At 37.6% G+C, this 27,293-nt stretch overlaps 1 protein-coding gene and 1 long non-coding RNA gene across 4 annotated transcripts in view; one reads left to right on the forward strand and one right to left on the reverse strand.

Moving 5' to 3' along the window:
- Positions 1 to 27,293, forward strand: part of LOC106508499 — a 76,411-nt gene that overhangs the window by 25,028 nt on the left and 24,090 nt on the right. The gene's annotated exons all lie outside the window — the stretch shown is intronic.
- The window catches only part of LOC110262115 (UDP-glucuronosyltransferase 2B4-like), an 85,407-nt gene that overhangs the window by 1,935 nt on the left and 56,179 nt on the right, over positions 1 to 27,293 (reverse strand). Inside the window, exons 1-2 of one of the 2 annotated variants that reach the window (XM_021101407.1) lie at positions 17,607 to 22,849; positions 16,855 to 17,001 (exon numbers count right to left, since the gene is read on the reverse strand). The exons of the other annotated variant lie outside the window; for it this stretch is intronic. Coding sequence (XP_020957066.1) covers positions 16,855 to 17,001; positions 17,607 to 18,330 — 871 coding nt within the window. The 5' untranslated portion in view covers positions 18,331 to 22,849. Of the gene's footprint in view, positions 1 to 16,854; positions 17,002 to 17,606; positions 22,850 to 27,293 lie in introns of those variants that run through there. 2 annotated transcript variants of the gene reach the window in all.

Consider the following 27,293-nt stretch of genomic DNA (forward strand, 5'->3'; position numbering starts at 1 on the left):
AAGTTTCATCCACAGTGCAACATGTGCTTGCAACTTCCTTTTAAAAGCTGAGTATTATTTCATTGTTTGTAGAAATCTCATTTTGTTTGTTGCTTTACCTGTTGATGAGCTATCGGGTTGCCTCAACCTCTTGACTCATGAGTAGTGCTTTTAGGAATATGGTGTACAAATATCTCATTGGGAACCTAATTTCATTTTTTTTGGGGGGGGATATGTACCCAGAAGAGGAATTGCTGGACTACATGGTAATTCTATTTTTATTTTTTGAGGAAATGCCATATTGTTTTCAGTCATGGCTGTTCTAAACAGACCTCACCCCTGTGGTCCTTGGAAAGGTGATTGAAGTCTGATCTAATGTCAGTTTCTTCTGCTGTCTGTGTTTGTGCAAGTGTGTGTGTGTGTGTGTGTGTGTGTGTGTGTGTGTGTATTAATAAGAAATGAGATAGAGCCAGTACACAGTAGTGAGGAGAAGGTACTGTTAAACAGTGTTACAACTCAGAATCATCATCAGTTAACGCTGTTAATTTTTAAGTAGATTCTTGGAGAGTGGCCATGTAGGATTTAACTCACCTTTAATTGTTGATTATTACAGTTCTACTGAAGTGTTTGTTTACTCCAGCCAGACTTTCTGGAAGATTACTTTAGTCATTAGTATTTCATTTCCCTGACTATGAGGAAACACCAAGGAAAAATTGTAATTCAGATGATTTCACTTCTATCATTCTCTAAGGTCTGTAATCCTTATACTTTAAACTTTGTCCAAATTTCCTAAACTCTCTGTCTAAATCACTGCTCGCTGATATTGAGGAGTCTTAGTATTGCTGTCTGGAATTTCTGTGGAACAGTCTTATTTACAACCTAGTAATATACTTGTGCTTTTTCATCTTTGAGTGACCATATTGCTGCATTTGTTTACGTAAGACTTCTTTAGCCCTGAATTGATGTTGCAGTAGGATGTGAATGTGTAACTGGCTGTGAGGGGCCCTCACCTTCACCTCACTGAGTCCCCCAGAAGGCCTGTCCCGCAGGGGGAGACGTACACCACAACTTTCTGCAGCAGAGGTCACCTTTTTGAACAATGCATTTCAAACTAAAGAAAGCTCCTTGGTGAAGCTGTATTTGCCTGGAATTGTTTCAGAATTATTCTGTCTTGTGGTCCCAGATCCTTACCAATTAGAAAGAATGTTGCCACTTTGCATACTAGAATAAGTCCACATTGCTTAATGTGTAAGGAAAATATAGAGGAGTAAAAATTTCCTGGATATCTGATCAAAACAGTATACCCATCTCTCTTTTTTAAATTTGTTTCTTTCTTCATTTTAAAATTCATTATTCTTTTCTGTCTGGAAAATATGACCCAATGCTTTCATCATAAATTATATACTTTCCTGTCCTAATTATAGTCTTAGTTTTTTTCCCAAACTATTTTTAACAGAAAAAAAGAGGAAATCTTTTTTTTTCCAAAATTTAACTTTGCTTATTATGTTTTGTATAGAATGTTCTTCAAAATTATAGTTTTACTCAATTAAGGTCACTGTATTTTCCTATGATTTACATGGTACCTTCAGGTAATTGTGTGTATTTCCAGGGACCTTAGCTACATTTAAACTTACTTGTTTTTCTTTTTTTTATTATTAAAGTATAGTTGATTTACAGTGTTTCTTCAATTTCTGTTGTACAGAAAAGTGACCCAATCACACAGTTCCCTGTGCTATACAGTAGGACCCCACTGCCCATCCATTCCAAATGTTACAGTTTGCTGTAAACTTGTTTTCAGTGTCTTCTTTTTTTTTTTTTTTCCATTGGCTTGCTTCCCAAAGCTGCTTTATCTTTCTTGTGGAAAATTGATCCCTGCAGTATTATTGTAATACATCCTCTCTTACAATTAGTCACTAACACTATGTGGTTATTATAATTCTCTGAAATCCTTATGAAAATAATATGAGCTCATGGCAAGAAAATATGAATAAGTATGAAAAATTATAAAAAAGAAGTAAGATTTACCTATAATCTTTATCCATGCATATCCTTAGTTTAAAATTTGTATGCTTTTTTAAAAAATTGAAATACATTTGATGTATAACATAATGTAGTTTAAAGTTTATGATTTTTTCTTTTTTTTTTTTTTTTTTTGTCTTTTTGCCATTTCTTGGGCCGCTCCTGCGGCATATGGAGGTTCCCGGGCTAGAGGTCGAATCGGAGCTGTAGCTGCCAGCCTACGCCAGAGCCACAGCAACGCAGGATCCGAGCCGCGTCTGTGACCTACACCACAGCTCACGGCAACGCCGTAACCTTGACCCACTGAGCAAGGGCAGGGATCGAACCCGCAACCTCATAGTTCCTAGTCGGATTCGTTAACCACTGCGCCACGACGGGAACTCCTATGATGTGTTTTGATACATTTATATATTATAATACAATTGCTGTTTTAATGATGGTATGTACCTCTGTAATGTCATATGATTATCATTTCTGTTTTTGTGGTTGGAATTATTTAGATCTAGTCTTTTAGCAAGTTTGATGATTACAAAATAATATTATTGTCTCTATTCACTATACAGTACCTTAGATCTCTATGATTTATTTACTATAAGATTCACGTTTATACATCTCTTTTATTCTCCCAGCCCCTGGTAACACCATATTACTCAATGTTTTTATAAGTTTGATTTTTTAGATTCCATGTATAAGGGATATCAAATAGCATTTTTCTTTATCTGTCTTTTAAAAAAAATAAACAAACTTGACCCCCTTTAGCTAGACTAAGCAAAAAAAAAAAGTTTTGAATTAATAAAATTAGAAATGAAAGTGGAGACATTTAAGCTAATAGTACAGAAATACATAGGCTCATAAGAGATTTCTATGAAGAATTATATGCTAACGAATTTCATAACCAAGAAAAATCGATAAATTTCTAGAAATACACGTCCTCCTAATACTGAATCAGGAAGAAATAGAAAATCTGAACAGTCATAATCAGTAAACATAATGAATCAGTAATTTAAAAACCTCCCTACACAGAAAACTCTAGGACAAGATGGCCTCACTGATGAATTTTATGAAACATTTAAAGAATAATTAAAGAGTTCCCAGTGTGGCTCAGTGGGTTACCAACCCGACCAGTATCTGTGAGGATGCAGGTTTGATCCCTGGCCTCACTCAGTGGGTTAGGGATCTGTCATTGCCATGAGCTGTGGTGCAGTTTGCAGACGCCACTTGGATCCTGCCTTGCTGTGGCTGTGGCATATTCTGGCAGTTGCAGCTCCAATTTAACCCCTATCCTGGGAACTTCCATATGCTGCATCTTTAGCCCCTCTGAAAAAAAAACAGAAAAACCACAAAAATAAAACAAAAAAGAATAACTAATGCAAGTCTTTCCAAAGCTCTACCAAGAAATTTGAAAAGGAGGAAGAAAACATTTCCAAACTTTGTCTGCAAGGCAAACATTACCCTGATATTAAATAGATCAGAACATTTCAAGATAAGAAAACTATCGGGAACATCCAGGATGAACATAGGTGCAAAAATATCAGCAAGCCAAATTCAAGAACACATTAAACTGCTTATATGCCATGACCAAGTGGGATTTATCCCTGGGATGCAAGGATAGATTAACATAATCATATCAGTCAATGTAATACATGGCATTGATAGACAAAATAACTTGATCATCTCAATAGATGTAGAAAAGCATTTGACAAAATATCATAACCTTTCCTGATAAAACCTTCAACATACTGGGAATATAAGGAACATATCTCAGCGTATTGGTTATTGAAGGAACATACCTCAGTAATAAAAGTCATATACGACAAACCCAAAGTTAAATTACACTCAACAGTGAAAATTTGGAAACTTTTTCTTAGAGATCAAGAACAAGACATGGAGCCCACTCATACTTATTCAATATAGAACTAGAAGTCTTAGCTAGAACTACTCGGCAATACAAGAAGTAAGATATCCAATTCAAAAAGGAAGAAGTGACATTTATTGCAGATTACAGAGTTTTTTAAGATGAAAAACCCCAGCAATTCAATTAAAAAAAGTTGCAGAATATAAAATCACCAGATAGAAATCAGTTTAATTTCTATATACTAGTAAGGAAACATCTGAAAAAAAACCTTTCCCATTCACAATAGCATCAAAACAATAAAATAATTAATTAAATAAATTTCACCAATGAAGTGAAAGAGTTATCTAGTGATAACTACAAGACTTTATTGAGAAAAATAGAATAAAACGCAAATAAATGGAAAGGCATCTTGTGTTCATGGATCAGAAGAATTAATACTGTTAAAATGTCCACACTATCCAAAGTGAAATACATCACACCTTTCAATTTCAAGTTATACTATAAAGCTATAGTATTTAAACAATATAGAATTAGCCTAAAAAAAGACATATACACCAATGGAACAGAATACAGGGTTATTCATAATTAAATCCCAGCATATATAGTCAACTAATATTCAACAAGTGAGGCAAGAATACCCAGTGAGGAAAGAATAGTCTCTTCTTTCTCCTCTGAGAAAACTAGATAAATACATGCAAAAAATGAAATGAGACTCCTATCTTACATCTTTCACAAAAATTAACTCAAAATGGATCTAGGAGTCAAACATTAGACCATAAACCACAACACTCCTAAAAGAAAATATAGGGAACAAGCTCCTTAATACTGATCTCTAAAATGATTGTTTTTTTGTTTTTTTGTTTTTTTTGGATATAACGTAGCAACTACAACCAAAGACAACACCAATAAAGGCTAAATCAAAGTTAAAAGTTTCTGTACAGCAAAGGAAACAATAAACAAGGGAAAAATTGCAACCTACAGAATGGGAGAAAAAAAATTTACAAACCATATAATGAATGAAAGATTAATATCTAAATATATATAGAACTTATACAACCAAACAAAATTTAATTAAAAATGGGTAGATGAACAAAATAGCACTTTTCCAAAGATGACATCCAAATGGCTAACAGGTATATGACAAGATGTTCAACATCAATAATCATCAGAAAAATGCAAATCAAAACCACAGAGATATCATCTCACACCTGTTGGTAAGGCTACCATCCAGAACAAGAGATAAGTGTTGGCAAGAATGTGAAGTAAAGGGAGTCCTTGTGTGCTGTCAGTGGGAACATAAATTGGTTCAGCCTCTATGGAAAACAAAATGAAGGTTCCTAAGAAAATTAAACTAGGAGTTCCCGTCGTGGCGCAGTGGTTAACGAATCTGACTAGGAACCATGAGGTTGCGGGTTCGATCCCTGCCCTTGCTCAGTGGGTTAATGATCCGGCATTGCCGTGAGCTGTGGTGTAGGTTGCAGACACGGCTCGGATCCTGCGTTGCTGCAGCTCTGGCGTAGGCTTGTGGCTACAGCTCCGATTCGACCCCTAGCCTGGGAACCTCCATATGCCACGGGAGTGGCCCAAGAAATAGCAGAAAGACCAAAAAAAAAGAAAAAAAAAAAGAAAGAAAATTAAACTAGATCTACTACATGAATTAGCAATTCCACTTCTAGGTATATGCCCAAAGAAAATAACAACAAGGAGAGCAATTCCCTTTCTTGCAGAATTATACACAGTAGCCAAGGGGAACATCCTAAGTGCCCATCCATTGATGAATGCATAAAGAAGGTCTGAGATGCACACAACATACACACACACACACACACACATTGGAAGATTAGTCATCCATGAGAGAGAAGGAAATTCTGCCATATTAGACAACATGGATGGACTGTGAGGATATGCTAAAATTTGTGCTTTCATTTTCTTCTTTATTCTACTCCTATAATTAAATACACATTATGACATATATTTTGGAAATTGTTATCCTAACTTGTATTCTTATGGTCTTACTATATTTGTTATTTTCACCCTGTTTCACCCTGTTTCGTGTAATTTAGCTTTGTGTAATTTAGCATTCATTGATAATATGATTGGAATGGTGTGATGTGCACATTTATACATTATTTAATCATGGCCTAAGTTTGGATATTTAAATTACTTCCAGTGTTGACATTTATGAATTCTCCAAATATTGTTTTTGCACAACTTGATTATTTTTCTCAGTAGAGTTTTATAGCAGTATATTATGAAGCCAAAGGCCATAAAAGCATTTTAAAATTCTCGAGTTCCCGTCATGGCTCAGCAGAAATGAACCTGGCTAGTATTCCTGAAGATGAAGTTTCAATCCCTGGCCTCGCTCAGTGGATTAAGGATCTAGTGTCACAGTGAGCTGTGGTGTAGGTCACAGATCTCTGATCTGGCCTTGCTGTGGCGGTGGTGTAGGCCAGCGGCTACAGCTCCAATTCGGCCCCTATGCTGGGAACCTCCATATGCCACAGGTATAGCCCTAAAAAAAGACAAAAAAAACAAAAAACAAAAAAAACCCCACAAAGATTCTTGATACATTTTGCCAAATGACTTAATTCTTTACTGAAATTTTCTAAGAACCTAATAATTAATGGAAGAGTTAACATTTGAAGGAATAGTTTCTTTATTTAATGAAGTCTTCACAATCATTGGCTCACATTCAAATCTTGTTTTTGTAACTTAATAACACCTAACATTACTAATTATTTTTACTGCTATCAGTCTTTCTCTTTGACCTTCTTCATCTCCTCCTAGCCTCCTCTCCTACTAAAATTGTCACTTTCCTGAAATGAGAATGAGGAACTATTTCAAAAAATAGGGTTCTATAGCACAGAACAACTCAGCCTTGGGGCACAGTGAAAGTTACCATAGATAACCCAAACTTTGCAGTCAAAAGTGATATTGTGTTTACCTTTGAAAAAGATAGCAGTTTTATTTTGCCACCAATCAGGAGTAGACAAAAAGATCTCTTAAGAGATGACAAAATAGCCAAAAATTGCTTGTTTCCAGAGTTCCCGTCGTGGCTCAGAGATTAATGAATCTGACTAGCATCCATGAGGATGCAGGTTTGATCCCTGGCCTTGCTCAGTGGGTTAAGGATCCGGAGTTGCTGTGAGCTGTGGTATAGGTTGCAGAGGCGGCTCGGATCCTTTGTTGCTCTGTCTGTGGTGTAGGCCGGCGGCCACAGCTCCCATTTGACCACTAGGCTGGGAACCTCCATATGCTGTGGGTGCAGCCCTAAAAAGCAAAAAAAGAAAAAAGAAAAAGAAAAACAAAGATTGCTTGTTTCCTATTTATGTCTTAAATCAATTTAAAATGGATTGTTTCAATTGAAAACAAATTAGATTCTTGCTTTCTTTCATAAGGAATATCATCCTTTAAAGGGGATTCTCTATAATTTTAAACTATGGGCAATTTTAAGATTTATATGGGGGAAATTATTTGGTCTTTCTTATAAGCGCAGAATTTGTGGTTCTTGTACATGCAGTGTACATTTTCTTTGTGTTCATTCTGTCAGGCAGCTACAACTAACATTCTTTAATGGAGCTTTACTGAGATTTTCCATAGTGTTAGTGTAGGCAGAAAACACCTGTTCTTACATGCTGAGTTCTCCCTTTTGTTCTGTTAAGATAGGAAACCTGGAACTGTAAATGAGGAATGATTTAGAAGCTGTTGTGGAAGCAAGCCAAAGTTGGATTTGGCTGCAAAAATTATTACGGCAGACCTTTATATTATTGAAAAACGGTCTTCTTTTTTTTTTTCTATTTTCTTTTTTTTAAAATTAATTAATTTATTTTTCGGCTGTACACCATGGGGGCCAAGTTACACTTACATGTATACATTTTTTTTTCCACCCTTTGTTCTGTTGCAATGTAAGTATCTAGACATAGTTCTCAATGGTCTTCTGTTTAGCTCAAGCACTGGCGTAGAGCCTCAACCCATACAAAAACAATTTTAGCATTTCTTTTTTTATAATTTTTTTTTATTTTTCCCACTGTACAGCAAGGGGATCAAGTTATCCTTACATGTATACATTACAATTACATTTTTTTCCCCACCCTTTGTTCTGTTGCAACATGAGTATCTAGACAAAGTTCTCAATGCTACTCAGCAGGATCTCCTTGGAAATCTATTCTAAGTTGTGTCTGATAAGCCCAAGCTCCCGATCCCTCCCCCTCCCATCAGGCAACCACAAGTCTCTTCTCCAAGTCCATGATTTTCTTTTCTGAGGAGATGTTCATTTGTGCTGGCTGTTAGATTCCAGTTATAAGTGATATCATATGGTATTTGTCTTTGTCTTTCTGGCTCATTTCACTCAGTATGAGATTCTCTAGTTCCATCCATGTTGCTGCAAATGGCATTATGTCATCCTTTTTTATGGCTGAGTAGTATTCCATTGTGTATATATACCACATCTTCCGAATCCAATCATCTGTCGATGGACATTTGGATTGTTTCCATGTCCTGGCTATTGTGAATAGTGCTGCAATGAACATGTGGGTGCACGTGTCTCTTTTAAGTAGAATTTTGTCTGGATAGATGCCCAAGAGTGGGATTGTGGGGTCATATGGAAGTTCTATGTATAGATTTCTAAGGTATCTCCAAACTGTTCTCCATAGTGGCTGTACCAGTTTATATTCCCACCAACAGTGCAGGAGGGTTCCCTTTTCTCCACAGCCCCTCCAGCACTTGTTATTTGTGGATTTATTAATGATGGCCATTCTGACTGGTGTGAGGTGGTATCTCATGGTAGTTTTGATTTGCATTTCTCTTATAATCAGCGATGTGGAGCATTTTTTCATGTGTTTGTTGGCCATCTGTATATCTTCTTTGGAGAAATGTCTATTCAGGTCTTTTGCCCATTTTTCCATTGATTGATTGGTTTTTTTGCTGTTGGGTTGTATAAGTTGCTTATATATTCTAGAGATTAAGCCCTTGTCAGTTGCATCATTTGAAACTGTTTTCTCCCATTCTGTAAGTTGTCTTTTTGTTTTCTTTTTGGTTTCCTTTGCTGTGCAAAAGCTTTTCAGTTTGATTAGGTCCCATGGGTTTATTTTTGCTCTAATTTCTATTGCTTTGGGAGACTGACCTGAGAAAATATTCATGATGTTGATGTCAGAGAGTGTTTTGCCTATGTTTTCTTCTAGGAGTTTGATGGTGTCCTGTCGTATATTTAAGTCTTTCAGCCATTTTGAGTGTATTTTTGTGCATGGTGTGAGGGTGTGTTCTAGTTTCATTGCTTTGCATGCAGCTGTCCAGGTTTCCCAGCAATGCTTGCTGAATAGACTTTCCTTTTCCCATTTTATGTTCTTGCCTCCCTTGTCAAAGATTAATTGACCATAGGTGTCAGGGTTTATTTCCGGGTTCTCTATTCTGTTCCATTGGTCTGTCTGTCTGTTTTGATACCAGTACCACACTGTTTTGATGACTGTGGCTTTGCAGTATTTCTTGAAGTCTGGGAGAGTTATGCCTCCTGCTTGGTTTTTGCTTCTCAGGATTGCTTTGGCGATTCTGGGTCTTTTGTTGTTCCATATAAATGTTTGGATTGTTTGTTCTAGTTCTGTGAAAAATGTCCTGGGTAATTTGATAGGGATTGCATTGAATCTGTAGATTGCTTTGGGTAGTATGGCCATTTTCACAATATTGATTTTTCCAATCCAGGAACATGGAATCTCTTTCCATTTCTTTACATCTTCTTTGATTTCTTTGATTAAAGTTTTATAGTTCTCGGCATATAGGTCCTTTACCTCTTTGGTCATGTGTATTCCGAGGTATTTGATTTTGTGAGGTGCAATTTTAAAAGGTATCGTATTTTTGTATTCCTTTTCTAATGTTTCATTGCTGGTATACAGAAATGCAACTGACTTCTGAATGTTAATCTTATATCCTGCTACTTTGCTGAATTTATTAATCCATTCCAGTAGTTTTTGCATTGAGTCCTTAGGGTTTTCTATGTATAGTATCATGTCGTCTGCATACAGTGACAGTTTTATCTCTTCTCTTCCTATATGGATGCCTTTTATTTCTTTTGTTTGTCTAATTGCTGTGGCTAGGACTTCCAAAACGATGTTGAAGAGCAGTGGTGAGAGTGGGCATCCCTGTCTTGTTCCTGATTTGAGTGAGAAGGCTTTCAGTTTTTCCCCATTGAGGATTATATTTGCTGTGGGTTTATCATAAATGGCTTTGATTATATTCAGGAATGTTCCCTCTATACCCACTTTGGCGAGGGTCTTGATCATGAATGGATGTTGGACTTTTTCAAATGCTTTTTCTGCGTCTATTGAGATGATCATATGATTTTTGACTTTTTTTTTGTTAATGTGGTGTATGATGCTGATTGATTTGCATATGTTGAACCATCGTTGTGAACCTGGGATGAACCCAACCTGGTCATGGTGTATAATTTTTTTGGTATGTTGTTGCATTCGGTTGGCTAAGATTTTGTTGAGAATTTTGCATCTATATTCATCAATGATATTGGGCGATAGTTTTCTTTTTTGGTGGTATCTCTGTCTGGTTTTGGAATTAGGGTGATGGTGGCATCATAGAATGTCTTTGGGAGTATTCCTTCTTCTTCAACCTTTTGAAAGAGTTTAAGGAGGATGGGCACCAATTCCTCTTTATATGTTTGATAAAATTCACCTGTGAGGCCATCTGGTCCTGGACTTTTATTTGTAGGGAGTGATTTTATGACCTCTTCAATTTCATTTCTAGTGATGGGTCTGTTCAGTTGGTCTGTTTCTGCTTGATTCAGTTTTGGCAGGCTGTAAGATTCTAGAAAATTGTCCATTTCTTCCAGATTGTCAAACTTATTGCCATATAGTTGTTCATAGTATTCTCTTATGGTTTTTTGTATTTCTGCTGTATCCATTGTGATTTCTCCTTTTTCATTTATAATTTTGGTTATTTGGGTTCTTTCTCTCCTCTTTTTAGTGAGTCTGGCCAGGGGTTTGTCAATTTTATTCACCTTTTCAAAGAACCAGCTCTTGGTTTTATTAATTTTCTCTATTGTTTTTTGAGTCTCTATTTTATTGATTTCTTCTTTGATCTTTATAATTTCCTTCCTTCTGCTGACTTTAGGACTTCTTTGTTCTTCTTTTTCTAATTCATTTAGGTGGAGGGTTAAGTTGTCAATTTGGGATCTATCTTCATTTTTGAGAAAGGCCTGGACTGCTATAAATTTCCCTCTGAGCACTGCTTTCGCAGCATCCCATAGATTTTGAGAGGTTGTTTCTTCATTATCATTTGTTTCAAGGTAGTTTTTAATTTCCTTCTTGATTTCCTCATTGACCCATTGGTTTTTTAGTAGCATGTTGTTTAGTCTCCATGGAGTAGGTTTTTGTCTTTGCTTTTCCCATGGTTGATTTCTAATTTCATGGCATTGTGGTCAGAGAAGATACTTGAGATAATTTCTACACTCCTAAATTTATTGAGATTCGCTTTGTGTCCCAATATGTGGTCGATTCTTGAGAATGTTCCATGAGCATTTGAGAAGAATGTGTATTCTGCTTTTTTTGGATGTAGTGTCCTGAAGATATCAATTAAGTCTGTCTTTTCTATTGTTTCCTTTAGGATCTCTGTTGCTTTATTGGTTTTCTGTCTAGAGGATCTGTCCATTGATGTGAGGGGGGTATTAAGGTCTCCTACTATGATTGTATTCTCATCAATATCTCCCTTTATGTCTGTTAATATTTGTTGTATGTATCTGGGTGCTCCTGTATTTGGGGCATATATGTTGACGATAGTAACATCCTCTCCTTGGATGGATCCCTTAATCATTAAGTAGTGTCCTTCTTTGTCTTTCTTTATGTCTTTTGTTTTAAAGTCTATTTTGTCTGATATGAGTGTTGCGACTCCTGCTTTTCTGTCATGTCTATTGGCGTGAAATATTTTTCCCCACCCTTTCACTTTCAATCTATATGTATCTTTTGTCCTAAGGTGAGTTTCTTGTAGGCAGCATATTGACTGTTTTTACCTTTTTATCCACTCAGCCACTCTGTGTCTTTTGATTGGGGCATTCAGTCCTTTGACATTTAAGGTGATAATTGATAGATGATTATTATTGCCATTTGAACCTCGTGTTCCAGTTGCTTCTATTCTATGGTTCTCCATTCTTCCTTTCTTTTTTTTTTTTTTTTTTTTTTTGGTTGGATGGTCTCCTGTTATTATCTGCTTGAGTGTATTTTTTTTTTCATTTTTTGCAAGTGCAATATTTGGTTTTGGCTTGTGGTTGCCCTGTTTTTTAAGTATGCTAACCCCTTCCCATAATTGTGTGTTTTAGCCTGATGGTCCTGTAAGTTCAAACACTTCATTACTATATTAAAATTAAGAAGAGAGACATACATACAAACAAAATGGGTTATTTACCTCCTAACTTCCCTTGCCCACATTTTATGGTTTTGATGACTCTTTTTTATTTTTTTCTTTTTAATTTTATTTTGTTTGAAGCATGTTCATGATTAAATCTGTATGCTGGCTTATTTGAGTGACTGCTCTCTGATTGCGGTTTCCTCAGTCCTAGTTCTTCCTCTTCTTCTTTTTTTTTTTTTCTTTTCTTTTTTCTTCACTTTCCTTCCTTTCTTTTTGGTTTAGAGAAGCCCTTTCAATATTTCCTTTAACCTGGGTTTTGTGTTGCTGTATTCTTTAAGTTTTTGTTTGTTGGGAAAAATTTTTATTTCCCCTTCTATTTTAAATGATATTCTTGCTGGATAGAGTATTCTAGGTTGCATATTTTTTCCTTTGAGCACTTTAAATATCTCTTGCCATTCCCTCCTGGCCTGTAGTGTTTCTGTAAGAAATCAGCTGATATTCTTATGGGGGTTCCCTTGTAGGTAACATTCTGTTTTTCTCTTGCTGCCTTTAGGATCCTCTCTTTATCACTAACTTTTGCCATTTTTATTATGATGTGTCTTGGTGTGGGTCTGTTTGGGTTCAGTTTGTTTGGGGCCCTCTGTGCTTCTTGTATCTTGAATCCAGTATCCTTTAGATTTGGGAAGTTTCCAGCGATAATTTCTTCAAATATATTTTCCATCCCCTTATCTTTTTCTACTCCTCTGGAATTCCTATTATGCGTAGATTGGCCCGCTTTATATTATCCCATAGGTCTCTTATATTGCTTTCCAGTTTTTTGATTCGGTTTTCTGTCTGTTGACCGGATTGAGTGATTTCCATTATTCTATCTTCCATATCACTGATTCGTTCTTCTGCATTATTCATTCTGGTTTTTACTGCCCTTAGTTCAGTTTGCATCTCTGCAAATGAATGTTCTAGTTCTTTTTGGCTTCTCCTTATATTTGTTAGTTCCTTTCTGAGGGTATCTGCATTACTGTTCATATCTTCTCTTAATTCCTTCAGTATTTTCACTATTTCTCTTTTGAACTCCAGGTCTGTCTGACTGCCGAGATCTGTTTCATTGTTGACTGTTTTAGGTGAGTTCTCCTGTTGGTTTGACTGGGGGTGGTTTCTCAGCTTCTTCATCTTGCTTGTTGTTTTCTTTCTCCTGAGGGAGTTGTACTCTCCGTTGTCGGGCAGTGTTTGCCTTGTCACTGCCGTGGAATATTTCCTGAGGGCTGGCGTTGTTGGTCAATCTTTTTTGAGGCAGTGTGGCTTTTCTGGAGTGTTGATGGGGCTAACAGTGTTTCTTTGAAGCAAAGGAGGACTTCCTGAGGGCAGACAGGACTGGGAGGTCCACACCACGATGGTAGCAGATTTCACTTGGTCATGCAGAGCTTGCTCTGGTGTTTTTAGGCTGTGGGGTTCTTGCAGGAGGTTGGTGGTGTTGGGCAGCTATTCCTCAGGAGTGCAGCACCCCCTGGGGGCTGGAGCAGCTATCTGGGTCACTGAGAACCTAAGAGGCTCTTCCCTAGGGCAGCCCAACTCAGAAGGACGGCCTGCGAATGTAGGCGGATCTTTTCACAGCCTGGCCAAGCTTGTTGCAGCTTTTCTGGGCTGCAGGGGGTACTCCAGGGGGCTGGTGGTGCTGAGCAGCTATTCCGAGGGAGTGGGGCACCCCCTGGGGGCTTGGGCGTGTAGCAGGGCCGTTGGAAACCCAAGAGGCTCCTCCCCGGGGTAGCCTGACTCAGAAAAACTGTCCGAGAATTTGGCAGATCTATTCATGGCCTGGCTAGGCTTGTTGCAGCTTTTCTGGGCTGCAGGCCTTTTCTCAGGGGTGGTGGTGTTTGGTGCTGCTCTGTGGAAGTGTATCCCCTCCAAAGGGCAAGCAGGCCTGTGCAGGGACAGCCCCTGCGGTGGTAGGCTTCAGGCAATTGTTGAGGCCAGCCTCCTGGATGGCAGGCAGCCCCAGGTTTGGCGAGAGCATAGGGTGTGGCGGGGGTTGGGGGAGGGGATGCACTGGGAAGCACAGCTTTCAGCTAGCTAGTGGGCCTGTAAGCTTGCTGTGGTGTGTGGGGTATTCTATGGGGACCCACCCCTTCTTCTCTCCCCTCCCCAGCACGGGCGCAGACCAGGCTCTTCTCCCAGGTTCCCTCTGATGTGGCTTTCCACTTCCCCGCCCCTAGAGTATTGCTCCCTTCCTCTGCCACAGCTTTGTTTTCTAGTCTCCCAGGCAGTCTCTGCCCCGTCAAATGGTTTCTAGACCTCCCAAGCAGTTTCCGCTCTGCCCCGCCCCCCCCGCCTGTTCTCGGGGACTAACCTCTGGAGCCGAGGTCTCGGTGCCCAGCCCCCACCCAGGCGTCTCAATTTTTGGTGACTGTGCCGGTAGTTCAGATGGTCCGTTCGGTTCTTGATTGGCTTTTCCGTACTCCAACTTACTGGTACACTCTTCTCTGCATCTGGAGATTCCCGGTTCGTTTGATCTTTCCCCCGTGTAGGTGACTTTCTATGGTGCGGGATCACTTTCTCCTCCGCAGTTCCCTTTTGGGAGCGCCCGTCTCGCTCGGATTCACCTTCTCTCACTCTCCTCCTTTCTCCCGTTCTGCCCAGAAATGTCACGAACTTCTTGCCGTTATTGGAGTTTAGGTTCCTCTGCCAGCGATTGGTTGCTGTTCTGTGAGAGTCATTTATTCTGTAGATGTGATTTTTTTGTTGTGTTTGTGGGAGAGGGCGAGCATGTCCCCCTATTCCTCCGCCATCTTGTCCTCTCTCCCAATTTTAGCATTTTATCTTGCTCATCTGATTGCCAGAAACCTTAAAAAATTCTTATTGTTAAAATTTTTAAATTAAATGTATTTACTTATATTTTATTTAAATTAGCTTTAAAAATGTATTAAGACTTTAAATTACTTTTTTTTTTTTTTTTGTCTTTTTTTGCGTTTTCTTGAGCCGCTCCCGCGGCATATGGAGGTTCCCAGGCTAGGGGTCTAATTGGAGCTGTAGCCGCCGGCCTGCGCCAGAGCCCCAGCAACGTGGGATCTGAGCCACATATGCAACCTACACCACATCTCACAGCAACCCAGATCCTTCACCCACTGAGCAAGTCTAGGGATCAAACATGTAACCTCATGGTTCCTAGTCGGATTCGTTAACCACTGAGCCACAACGGGAACTCCTACCTTTATTTTTAATTAAAAAAAACCTCTTTGTGATATCCACTGTCTAGGACTTTGCTAGAGAATATAACCTTGATGTGTTAGAAAACCAGTTCTTATTAATTAGGAGTTAGATCCAGGTGGCTGATCCACATTGGGTTTTTGATAGTATGTAATACTAACAAAATAACAATAATGACAGTATTTCTCCTCGGTCACTGAACATGTGTCAGTGACATTTTAGATGTTTCATATGTACTAAACAACTTTCTTCCTCAAAACAACAATTTGAGGTTGGCACTACTATTATAAGAGAAGTGTGGGGTTGTGTCTCTATGAACATTGTGGTCTAGTTTTCATCATTGTTGCCTGTGTCTTTCAATAACCTGCTAAATGGTATCCTTTTCCACTACCACTCCTTTACAATCCAACCCACTGACTACATGCTCTGGGTTTTTGTTTGGTTTTTTGGGGGGCGGGGTTTGGAGAAAATGTGATCTCATCTCTTCGTTTCTTAACCTTTTTGGGTTTTTTTTGTTTGTTTGTTTTTTTCTTTTTATGGCCACATCTGAGGCATATGGAAGTTCCCAGGCTAGGGGTCGAATTGGAGCTGTATCCACAGCCACAGCAATTCAGGGTCTGAGCCGCATCTGCAACCTACACCACAGCTCAAGGCAATGCCAGATCCTTAACCCACTGAGTGAGGCCAGGGATCAAACCTGCATCCTCATGGATCCTAGTCGGGTTTGTTACTGCCAAGCCACAACAGGAACTCCTTCATTTCTTAACCCTTCTAGTTTTCTTCCTAATGCCTTTATTAGATGCTTCAAACTTCTCATAATTGTGTCTCCAAATTAACTCTTCAGCATCATCTGCCTCTCAGCCTCTTCCTGTTCAAACTAAACTTGGCCTTCTTGGGAACTGGCATTACCACTTTACTTGTTTTTCTTTTGTGTCTTCCTCCACCCCATCCTTTCTTCTTATTTCTGTACCTCCTTCAGATCTCACCTTAATTACCAATGCCTCAGAGATACTTTTTATGATTCCTGATGCATGTTTCCTTAAAATTCTAATCTTTCCTTATAACACTTCTCACACAGTTTTTATGATTACTTATAGTCTGTCTTTCCCCGTGCAGTGTCAGGTGACAGAATCTCTGTCTACACCATTTCTCTGCCTGCTAGCACTTAACTTGGGAACATGCTAGTCACTTTATAATTATCTAATGACTGTCTGATGCTTTATTACGTGCGGAATAATAAAGTCATAATTTAACTGATGTAGTCTCAAAGACTCCCAATTACTCCACTTTATTCTGTAGTGATAATGAAATTCAGATACTTATGTTGTTATAGAAATAAATATAGGAGATTTTAATTGGCAGGTCACTTTATATGGCTTACCACATTTGACTCACTGTAATCAAACATTCAAAATAAAGAAAATGTAAAGTAAATAAAGCAAAACAGGAATATGTGATCTTAGGTAGGGGTTTGGCAGGTTTGCAGTGAAGGCCTCCAACAAATTCAAAATTTGGTAGCAGTCGGGGAGGAAATTCAAAATCCCAGCAAGTTTGAATGAGCCACATGTCAGCTTTCCCCATTGCTTCAAATAATGTAGTGGGTCTTCCTGAAAGGAAAAACAAAAACAAAAACAAGAATAAAAGGTGAAATGAGAATATGGTCATGGGACTATATTACATAAATTTTGGAAAGAAGCTTGCAGTGATGTAGACAAAGATGTTTGAAAGTGTCTATTTGATTTAAAAAATATATGTGTATGTATAATATATAATATATATAACATAATTAAGGAAACAGATACACAAATAGAAAAAAATTTTTCAGTGCTACCTAGATACTTATGCTACAGATATGTAACTCTTCAATGTGTGTCTTCATCTATCAAGAAATTTTAAGAGGTTTCTAGTGACTTTTTTAAAGTTAAAACTAGAATTTTAATAAGATGGATATATAGTTGCTTGGAGAATTGTAAGTACTTAAATTTGTGTTTTATTACTTCCTGGAACATCCTATAACAGTAATGGGCCACAGGGTTCTATCTCAATTAAGTTTTGCCATAATATTAATGAGTTCAATGGATCATTTTATATTTTCTTGTCATCATTTCACTTATAGGAGACCAATTCCTATGACTTTATATTTATACAAACTCATTTTTGAAGGGAGTAGGAAAGTTAGGACTTCATACCACCAACTAAAAATAGGACTTACCTAGTGCTTCACTGTAAAATTGATTCCACTTCTCATTAAATGTCTGGAACCAAAAGTCAAAATAAAGTATAAATATTATGTTTTTTACCCTCTCTGTGAATGTCATGTGATCACTAAGTTCTGACATAACAACAGGTACATAGGATGGTGGGAATGGAAGCTTTACACTGTGCTTTTCAACTAAATAACCAGGAGAGAAGTGGAGACTGTACACCAGAGGTATGTTGAGTATCTCAGCAAGCAGCTCACCACAGAGTTCAATGGCATCTGCAAGAACAACATCAAACCTTGATTCTTGTAGTTTTGCCATAAGTCTTTTGTTGGAAACAGCATCTTGACAGAGCTTCAGAGTAATATCAGTATATTCCTTAAATAAATTTTTCCATGTTGAAAAATATGTCCAAAATGAAACTTTTGCTGCATACATGCTTGTCTTGACATAACGATTGATAAATTTTTTATAATCATCTTTAGTTAAAGATGAAGGAAAAGTCTCAAATTTAGTAACAGATGGTTTGTTGGGATCAATAAGAATGGAAGCTGGAGATGCCAGAACAGTTACTTCGTGATCCCTGGTGGCAAGTTCATCCAGAATTGTGTTGATGTTAATCCAGTGACTGTGTTCCACTGGCCACACCAGCACCTTTCCACACCTCCCAGAGCTAAAGTAGCAAGTCAGCTGTAGCAGCAAAAATGAGAGACATTTCAGAGACATCTTGTTCATGTGCAAAAATTACTGTATCCTTTTGCCATTTCTCAAGCTTATATCCAAGGAAAACTCAATCAGGAAGTTAAAATATAACTCCCACACCTCAAGTAAACACATTCCATGAAGAGCCAGCACCTGTAGAAAGCAGATGAAAGGGCAAAGTGTAGAATACTTAATGATTATACAGTAAGTTTAATACTGTTTTGTCAATGCTATCACCCATCTAAGTCAATGTCCTTGCACGTGGAAGTCAAACATTTTGTAAGAGGTGAGACTTGAGGAACAACAGTGGCAAGTAAGAGTCTCTTGTATCTGCAGTCTCTTTGACCCATAATTAGAAATAAGGTGACATCAGTGAGATGGAGGGTTAGGAGGTCTGCACTCTTGTATCCCCAACAAAAACAAACAAAAACCAATAAATGCATGACTATAAACCAATGAAAACTATCTTGAGAGAACACTGGACTACAATGAAGCAGCAGAAGAAACCCTGCAGAGTGCAACTGAGGATGGCCATGTAGAAAGCATAGGGAAATTTTACTTACCTCACTCCATCCTCCAGTTCAGAGGAACTTGGCACCAGCAGGGATCCCTCAGAAAATTTTACCACACAGGCAGCAGGAGAGCAGGAAAACCTCAGCAAGCCTGACTACCATAAATGTTTTCAGCTTTTGCTGCTTAGGACTTCCACACTTTTCACCAACACTGATTCCAGATGACAGAGCTGCCTAGAGACCCTGCTTTTGTCTCTCTCGAGGCTGGAGCTGTTGCTCTGGTGAGACCTGACCCTTGGGGCCTCTGTTTTTATCACCTTATTTCTCTGGTTGGAATGCTACAAAACCTTACCATCTTTGGGACCAGAGCTTTTGCTCTGTGCCCTGCCCTCAGATCCTATATGCTTTGTCCTGCCATAACTGGGGCCATGCTGCTCTTGCTTTCTACATCACCTTGTATACCTAGTTGTGGCTTTGATTGGTCCTTACCTAGGCTGAGTTCCTAGTGCTCTACATCCCATCCCTGAGTTCTAAGCCTCAGCTTTAACATATTATTGCTTTTCCCACAGTGCTGCTACTTTGCACCTTACTGTGGGTCTTATATCTGGGCCTTGACCCCTCATTAGCGAGACCACACCACTGTTTCTCTACACCCCACTCCATGGGTTATGACATGTGGCTTTAATAGGCCATCCCTGGGAACATTATGCTGCTACTCTGTGACTTTCTCTGGAGCCAGAGGTGGGTTCTTTGACAAACCATCCCCAAGCTGTACTGCTATAAGTGCCTGTCCCCTGAACCCAAGCCATTGCTGCACCTTGTTATCTCGGTCTGAAGCACTGCTACATCCTGCCCCTACCTCCTGCAAGTTGCTGAGGCAAACCATAGAGACAGACCCAAATTCCATGGGAAATATGAACATGATTGCAACTGAGACATTGGTACACTGTTCCAGCAAGTACACTTGCTCCTCAGGTAAAAAAAATGTAGTAGTTCCACATGAGCCTGATCCCAAGACATGGCTATACTGCCACTCTGAGTGCCAATGCATTGGACCTGGTGCCAAGATATATCTTTTCAGATACAGCTATCTACCATTGGCCAAAAAAGAACTTCAGGAACAGGTCTCTGGTGACTTCATTGCCAATGACGCCAAGATCCTTAGCCACTACTTTCACCAGCCAGACCTCTATAACCTTGGTCACTGAAAGCCTCTACAGTCTGCACAGATAAGTGATCCTACAGAAGTGGAGATTAACAAATTTCCAGAAAACAATTCCAAGTGATTATGTAAGGAATATCAGTGAGATTTAGGAGGACAGAAATAAATCAAGTCAGTAAAAATGATTCATGAACAACATGAGAAGTTAAAAAATTAATTTTAAAAGCAACTATGCAAAAATTTTGGAGCTGAAGAATACAATGAATACATTCAATAGAGAGCTTTAACAAGAAGCTAAATTAAGCAGAAGAAAGAATCTACTTATAGTACATTTCTTCATACTGTTCAGTTAGGGAAGAAAAAAGAGTGAAAAAGGAGAAAATATCTGTGAAATGTGGTATATTGTTAAGGACACAAGGTTCACATTATGGGAATCCCAGAAGGAGAAGAGCAAAAAGAAAAGAAAGAAAGCCTATTAAAAAAATTAATGAATGAAAATTTCCCAAATCTGCAGAGAGAGGTGGCCATCCAATACATGAAATTCAAATATCCCCAAACAGAAACAGAGACTTCAGTCTTATACGGCACACGCAAAATCTCATGTGTAACAAGACCAAGGGCAAAAGCAATAACTTCATAGGAGTTTGAACCAGACCTACCTGCTTGTCTTTGGAGGGTTTCCTGGGGAAGCAGCAGGCAGCTGTGTCTTACTCTGGAGACATCAGTAAGGTGATGGACATATTGGGGAATATTAATCTGTATGAGTTCTCACTGGAGGCTGACATCCAGCATGGGTCATTAATGCCAAGCCCTAGCTGCACCAAATAGCCAATAGGCTCTAGTGCTGGGATGCTCACGCCAAATAGCCAAATGGTAAGGAACACAGCCCCACCCATTGGCAGAGAGGCTGCCCAAAGTCTTCCTAACCCCACAGCCACTTCTACACACTACCCTGACAAGGTCTTTCCCCCAGAGGGCCAGAACACAGCTCCACCCACCAGTGGTCAGGCACCAGTCCCCCCAAACGGGAAGCTTGCACAAGCCTCTAGACTAGCCTCTCCCACCAGGGAACAGACACTAGAAGCAAGAAAATTATGATCCTGCAGTCTTTGGAACTGAGTCCACAAACACAGGTCAAACTCTACCTTGGGACCAGCTGGTTACAGACCCTTGAGTGATGCAAAGGGAGTGTACTGCTAGGACATATGAGACATTCCCTACAGAGGGCCACTTCTTCAAGATTGAGAAACATATTTCCACATACATAAAAACACAAATAGAATTTTAGACACAATGAAATGGCAAAGGAATACATTCTAGACAGAGGAACTAAATAAAACTCCAGAATAAGTAAGTGGAGATAGAAAATCTACCCTAGAAAGAGTTCAGAGTAATGATTGCAAAGGGAAAGAATTGTAACAGAGTGAGAAGTTAGAAGTTGTTTTTAACAGAAAATATAAAGAAAAACAGAACAGAGTTGAAGAATAACTGAAGTGAAAATACATGGAAGGGATCTAAAGAAGAATAAATGGAACAGAAGAACAGAAAAATGAGTTAGAATACAGAGTGGTGGAAATCACTGTCATGATACAAAATAAAGAATTGAGGACAGTTCAAGAGACAACTGGACAATATCAAGCACACTGACATTCATATTGTAGTGGTCCTAGAAGGAGTTGTGGGGTGGGGGGTGGAGAAAGGAAGAATGAAAGGAGCCAAGAATGTATATGAAGAGATAATAGTTGAAAACTTTGCTAACCGAGGAGGGGATATAGTCCTCCAATCCAGAAAATGCAAAGAGTCTCATACATGATTAACTCAATGAGAAACATGAGACACACTGTAATCAAATGAAAAAAATTAAAAATAATGAGAAAACACGAAGAGCAATAAGGGAAAAGCAACAAATAACATACAAGGGAATCCCTATAAGGTTATCAGCTGATTTTCCAGCAGAAACTCTGCAGGCCAGAGAAAGTGGCACCATATGTTTAAAGTGAAGAAACAGAGAGACCTACAACCAAGGATACTCTAGCCAGCAAGGCTGTCATTCAGATTTGACAGAAAATCACTAGCTTTACAGACAAGTAAAAGCTTAATGAATTTAGCTCAACCAAATCAGTTTTATAACAAATGCTAATGGAAATTCTCTAAGTGAAAAAGAATAGGCCAAAAACTAGAAAAAAAATTTAAAAATTGGAAAGGTCACTGGCAAAGGAGAGCATGCAGTAAAGCTAGGAATCATCTATGCACAGACTAGTAGGGAGGCTAAAAAACAAAAGTAGTAAAATCATCTGTATCCACAATAAGAATTTAGGGGATACTCAGAACAATTAAATGTAAAATATGATATCAAAATCTGTACTTGTGAGAGGAGGAGAATACCAATTCAGGGTATTTAAAATGCATTTGAAATTGAGATCATCAACTTAAAACACACACACAGTTCGGTGGGGGACTGCTATACCCAAATCTTATGGTAACTGTAAACCAAACCAAAAATCCATAAGGGATATACATATAAAAAAGAAAGAGAAATCCCAGCATAACACTAAAGCTAGTCAACAAACCACAAGAGAAGAGAACAAAAGAAAGAAAAGAAATTTACAAAAAAGTCCAAAATGATTAACAAAATGGCAATAGACACTTACATATCAATAATTACCTTAAATATAAATGAATTAAATGCTCCAACCAAAAGACACAGACTGGCTGAATGGATACAAAAACAGGACCCATATATATATGCTGTCTACACGAGACCCCTTCATATCTAGAGATACACACAGACTCTACATGCAGAAAATGAGGGGATGGAAAAAATTATTCCATGCAAGTGGAAATCAAAAGAATGCTGGAGTAGTAATACTCATATCAGACAAAATATTCTTTAAAATAAAGACCATTGGAGTTCCCTGGTAGCCCAGGAGATTTAGGGTCTGGCATTGTCACTGCTGTAGCTTGTGTCACTGCTATGGTGCAGGCTCAGTCCTTGATTCTGAAACTTCCACAAGCCATGGGTGTGGACAGAGAATACTAAAATAAAATTAAAATTAAATAAAATATAATAAAGACTATTACAAGAGACAAGGAAGGACACGACATAATGATCAAATGATCAATCCAAGAAGATACAGCAAGTGTAAATATATATGCACCCAATGTAGGAGCACCTCAATATATAAGGCAGCTGTTAACAGACATAAAAGGAGAAATTGACAGTAACACAAAATAGAGGAGGACTTTAACACCCTAATTATATCAATTGACTGATCATCCAGATGGAAAATCAGTACAGAAATATGGGCATTAAATGACACATTAGGCCAAATAAACCTAATTGATATTTCTCTGAGAGCCACAAAACATATTCTTTAAGTTCATGAGGAATATTCTCTAGGATAAATCACATGCTGGGCCTCAAAGCAGCAAGCCTCAGTAAATTTATGAAAATTGAAATCATAAGCCTATTTTCCGACCACAACACAATGAGATTAGAAATCAACTGTGAGAAAAAAAAAGCTGCAGAAGCCCAAACATATGGAAGCTGAACAACATATGAACAGACCAGTTACCAGTACTGACATTGAATCAGTAATTTAAAAACTCCCCAAAAAACAAAAGTCCAGGATCCGATGGCTTCACAGGTAAATTCTCCCAAACATTTAGAAAAGAGTTAACATATCCTTCTGAAGCTATTCCAAAAAACTGCAGAGTAAAGAACAATTTTGAATTCATTTTATGAGGCCCCTGATACCAAAACCAAAGATATCACAAAAAAGAAAATTATAGGCCAATACCAATGATGAATACAAATGCAAAAATTCTCAAAAAAATACTAGTGACCTCAATCCAACAATATATTAAAAGGGTCATATACCATGATCAAATGGATTTATCCCGAATGTAAGGATTCTTTAATATCCAAAAGTCAATCAGTTTGATACCCACATTAACATGTTGAGGAATAAAGACCTCATGATCATCTCAATTGATGCAGGAAAACTTTTGGATGAAATTCAACATCCATTTATGATAGCAACTCTCCAGAAAGTGGGCATAGAGGGAAACTCAACATAACAAAGCTCATATATGACAAACCACAGCTAACTTCATACTCAGTGTGAAAAGCAGAAAGCATTTCCTCTAAGATCAGGAGTAAGTTAAGGATGACTACTCTCACCAGTCTTATTCAACATAGTTTTGGAAGTCCTAGTCACAGCAATCAGAGAAAAAAAGAAATAAAAAGACTCCAAATTGGAAAAGAAGAAGAAAAATCATCACTGTTTGCATATGACTTGATAGTATACATAGGGAATCCTAAAGATGCCTCCAGAAAACTGCTAGAGCTCATCAGTGAATTTGGTAAATTTGCGGGATATGTAATTAATACAGAAATTCCTTGCATTTCTATATGCTAATGACAAAAGATCTGAGAGAGAAATTATGGAAATAATCACATTTACCATCACATTAAAATGAATCAAATACCTACCAGTGAACCTACGTAAGGAGGCAAACATCTGTACTCTTGAAAACTATAAGACACTGATAAAAGAAATTGAAGATGACACAGATGGAAAGATACACTGTGTTCTTGGGTTGGAAGAATAAATATTGCCAAAATGACTGTACTATCCAAGATAATCTATATATTAAATGCAATCTCTATCAAATTGTCAGCAGCATTTTTCACAAAACTAGAACAAAATTTTGAAAATTTGCATAAAAACACAAAAGACCATGAATAGCCAAAGCAATCTTGAAGAAAAATAGATCTGGAGGAATCAGGCTCCCTGACTTCAGACCATACTACAAAGCTATAGTCATCAAAATAGTGTGGTACTGGCACTAACACAGACATACTGGGACGGTATAGAAAGTATAGAAATAAACCCACACACCTGTGGTCAATTTATCCATGACCAAGGAGGCAAGAATATACAAATGGGAGAAGACAGGTATCTTCAATAAGTGATGCTGGGAAAACTTGTCAGCTATATGTAAAAGAATAAAATATTCTCTATAAAAATAAACTCAAAGTAGATTAAAAATCTAAATTAAAATTGGATACTATAAAATTTGTAGTGGAGGTGAATCAGTCTACTAGAGTAATGGAAATAAAAAATAAACAAATGGGACCTAATCAACTTACAAGGTTTTGCATGGAAGAGGAAACCACAAACAATGAAAAGACAACCTAGGGAATGGGAGAAAAATATTGGCATCTGATGCACCTGAAAAGGAATTTATTTCCAAATTATACAAACCATCCATACAGGTCAATATTAAAAAAAAAACAATCAAAAAATGGACAGTAGTATAAAAAGACATTTCTCCAAAGATGGCATACAGATGGCTGATAGGCACTTGAAAAAATGCTCAACATTGCTAATAACTAGAAAAAACACAAATTAAGACTACAATTAGGTATCACCTTACATCTGTCAGAATGGCTATCATCAAAATGTCTATAAACATTAAATGCTGGGGAGGGTATGGGGAAAAAGGAACACTACTACAGTGTTGGTGGGAATGTAAACTGGTGCAACCACCATGAATAACAGTAAGAAGGTTCCTTAAAAAATTAAAAGTAGAGTTAACATATGATCCAGTGATCCAAATATTGGGCATATATCCAGAGAAAAATATAATTCAAAAAGATAACCCACCCTAATGTTTATTGTAGCATGCTTAATGATTTGATTTGATTTGATTTAATTCGATTTGATTTGATTTCTCTTTTTTAGGGCTGTACCTTTGGCATATGGAAGGTCCTGGGCCAGGGTTGGAATCAGAGCTGCAGCTGCTGGCCTTTGCCAAAACCACAGCAACACCAGATCCGAGCCACATCTATGACCCAGACCACAGCTCACAGCAACGCTGCATCCTTTAACCCACTGAGTAAAGCCACATCCTCATGGATACTAGCTGGATTCTTAACCTGTTGAGCCACAATGGGAACTTCAGGATTTTATTTGTCAGTTTTTGATTGAAGATTTTTAATGTATATCCATAGAGATATTAGTCTGTACTTTTCTTGTGACGTCATTATTTTTATTGTCATATCTTTTTGAATGTGTTTTCGTCTCATAATTTTGGAGGATTTTTAGAAAAATCGATGTTAATCTTAAATTTTTTATAGACTCAATCAGTAAATCCATCTGTGCCTGAACTTTCCTTTGTGGGTAGTATTTTATAAAAAGTAAATCACTTTTTTTGTTATAGGTCTATTCACATTTTCTGTTCCTTCTAAGTCTGTGTCTGATTTCATGTGTTTCTAATGTTTTATCCTTTTCCTCTAGCTATCACATATGTTGGCGTACAATTGCTGTTTGTATTCTCTTGCAATTCTTTTTATTTTTCCAAGATTGTTAATAATGATATTCTGATTTTAGAAATGTAAGTCTTCTCTTTTTTGGAGTGTCCATCTAGCCAGCTTAATTTCATCAGATTTTGAAAAAAAAGCAAATGATTTTCCAAAGAAAGAAATTTTCGATTTTGTTCCTTTATTGGTTTTTAGTTTCTATTATTGGTGTCTTAAACCTCATCGTTATTATTTCCTTACTTCCATGAGCTTTGAGTTTAGTTCTTTCTTTTTCTAGTTTCTGGTTTTCCTTTAAAATTATTTTCCATTTTTACTGAGATATATTGGCAAGTAACACTGTATTAGTTTAAGGTGTACCACATAATAATTTGATATATGTATAGATCACAAAATGATGATCGTATTTTAATTTATATCCATCACCTCATATAGTTACAATTTGTCTTATTTTTGTCCTTTCCCAGATGATTAGTGATGTTGAACACCTTTTCTTATATTTGTTGGCCATTTGTGTGTCTTCACAAAAATATCTATTTGGTTCCTGTGCCCATTTTAAAAATTGGATTGTTTATTATTTTGCTGTTGAGCTGTGTGTTCTTCATATTTTGGATATGAACCTTTAATCAGATACCTAACTAGCAAATATTTTCTCTCACTCTATAGATATCATTTTGTTTTTGTTGATAGTTTCGTTGGCTATGCAGAAGCTTTTTAGTTTGTTTAGTCCCACTTATCTGTTTTTGCCTCTTTTGTCATTCTTGTCACGCCTCATTAAAGAAATTATTATAAAAGCCAATGTCAAGGAGCTGCCCCTCTATATTTCATACTATACAGTTTGTGGTTTCAGCTCTTATATTCAATTCTTTAATCTATTTAGAATTAATTTTTGTGTATGGTTTAAGAAAGGAGTCCAGTTTCCTTATTTTGGATGAGGCTGTCTAGTTTTCCCAGCATCATTTATTGAAGAGACTGTCTTTTCCTCATTGTATTTTCC

Source organism: Sus scrofa, chromosome 8 (assembly GCF_000003025.6).
Source record: "Sus scrofa isolate TJ Tabasco breed Duroc chromosome 8, Sscrofa11.1, whole genome shotgun sequence".
NCBI lineage: Eukaryota > Metazoa > Chordata > Mammalia > Artiodactyla > Suidae > Sus > Sus scrofa.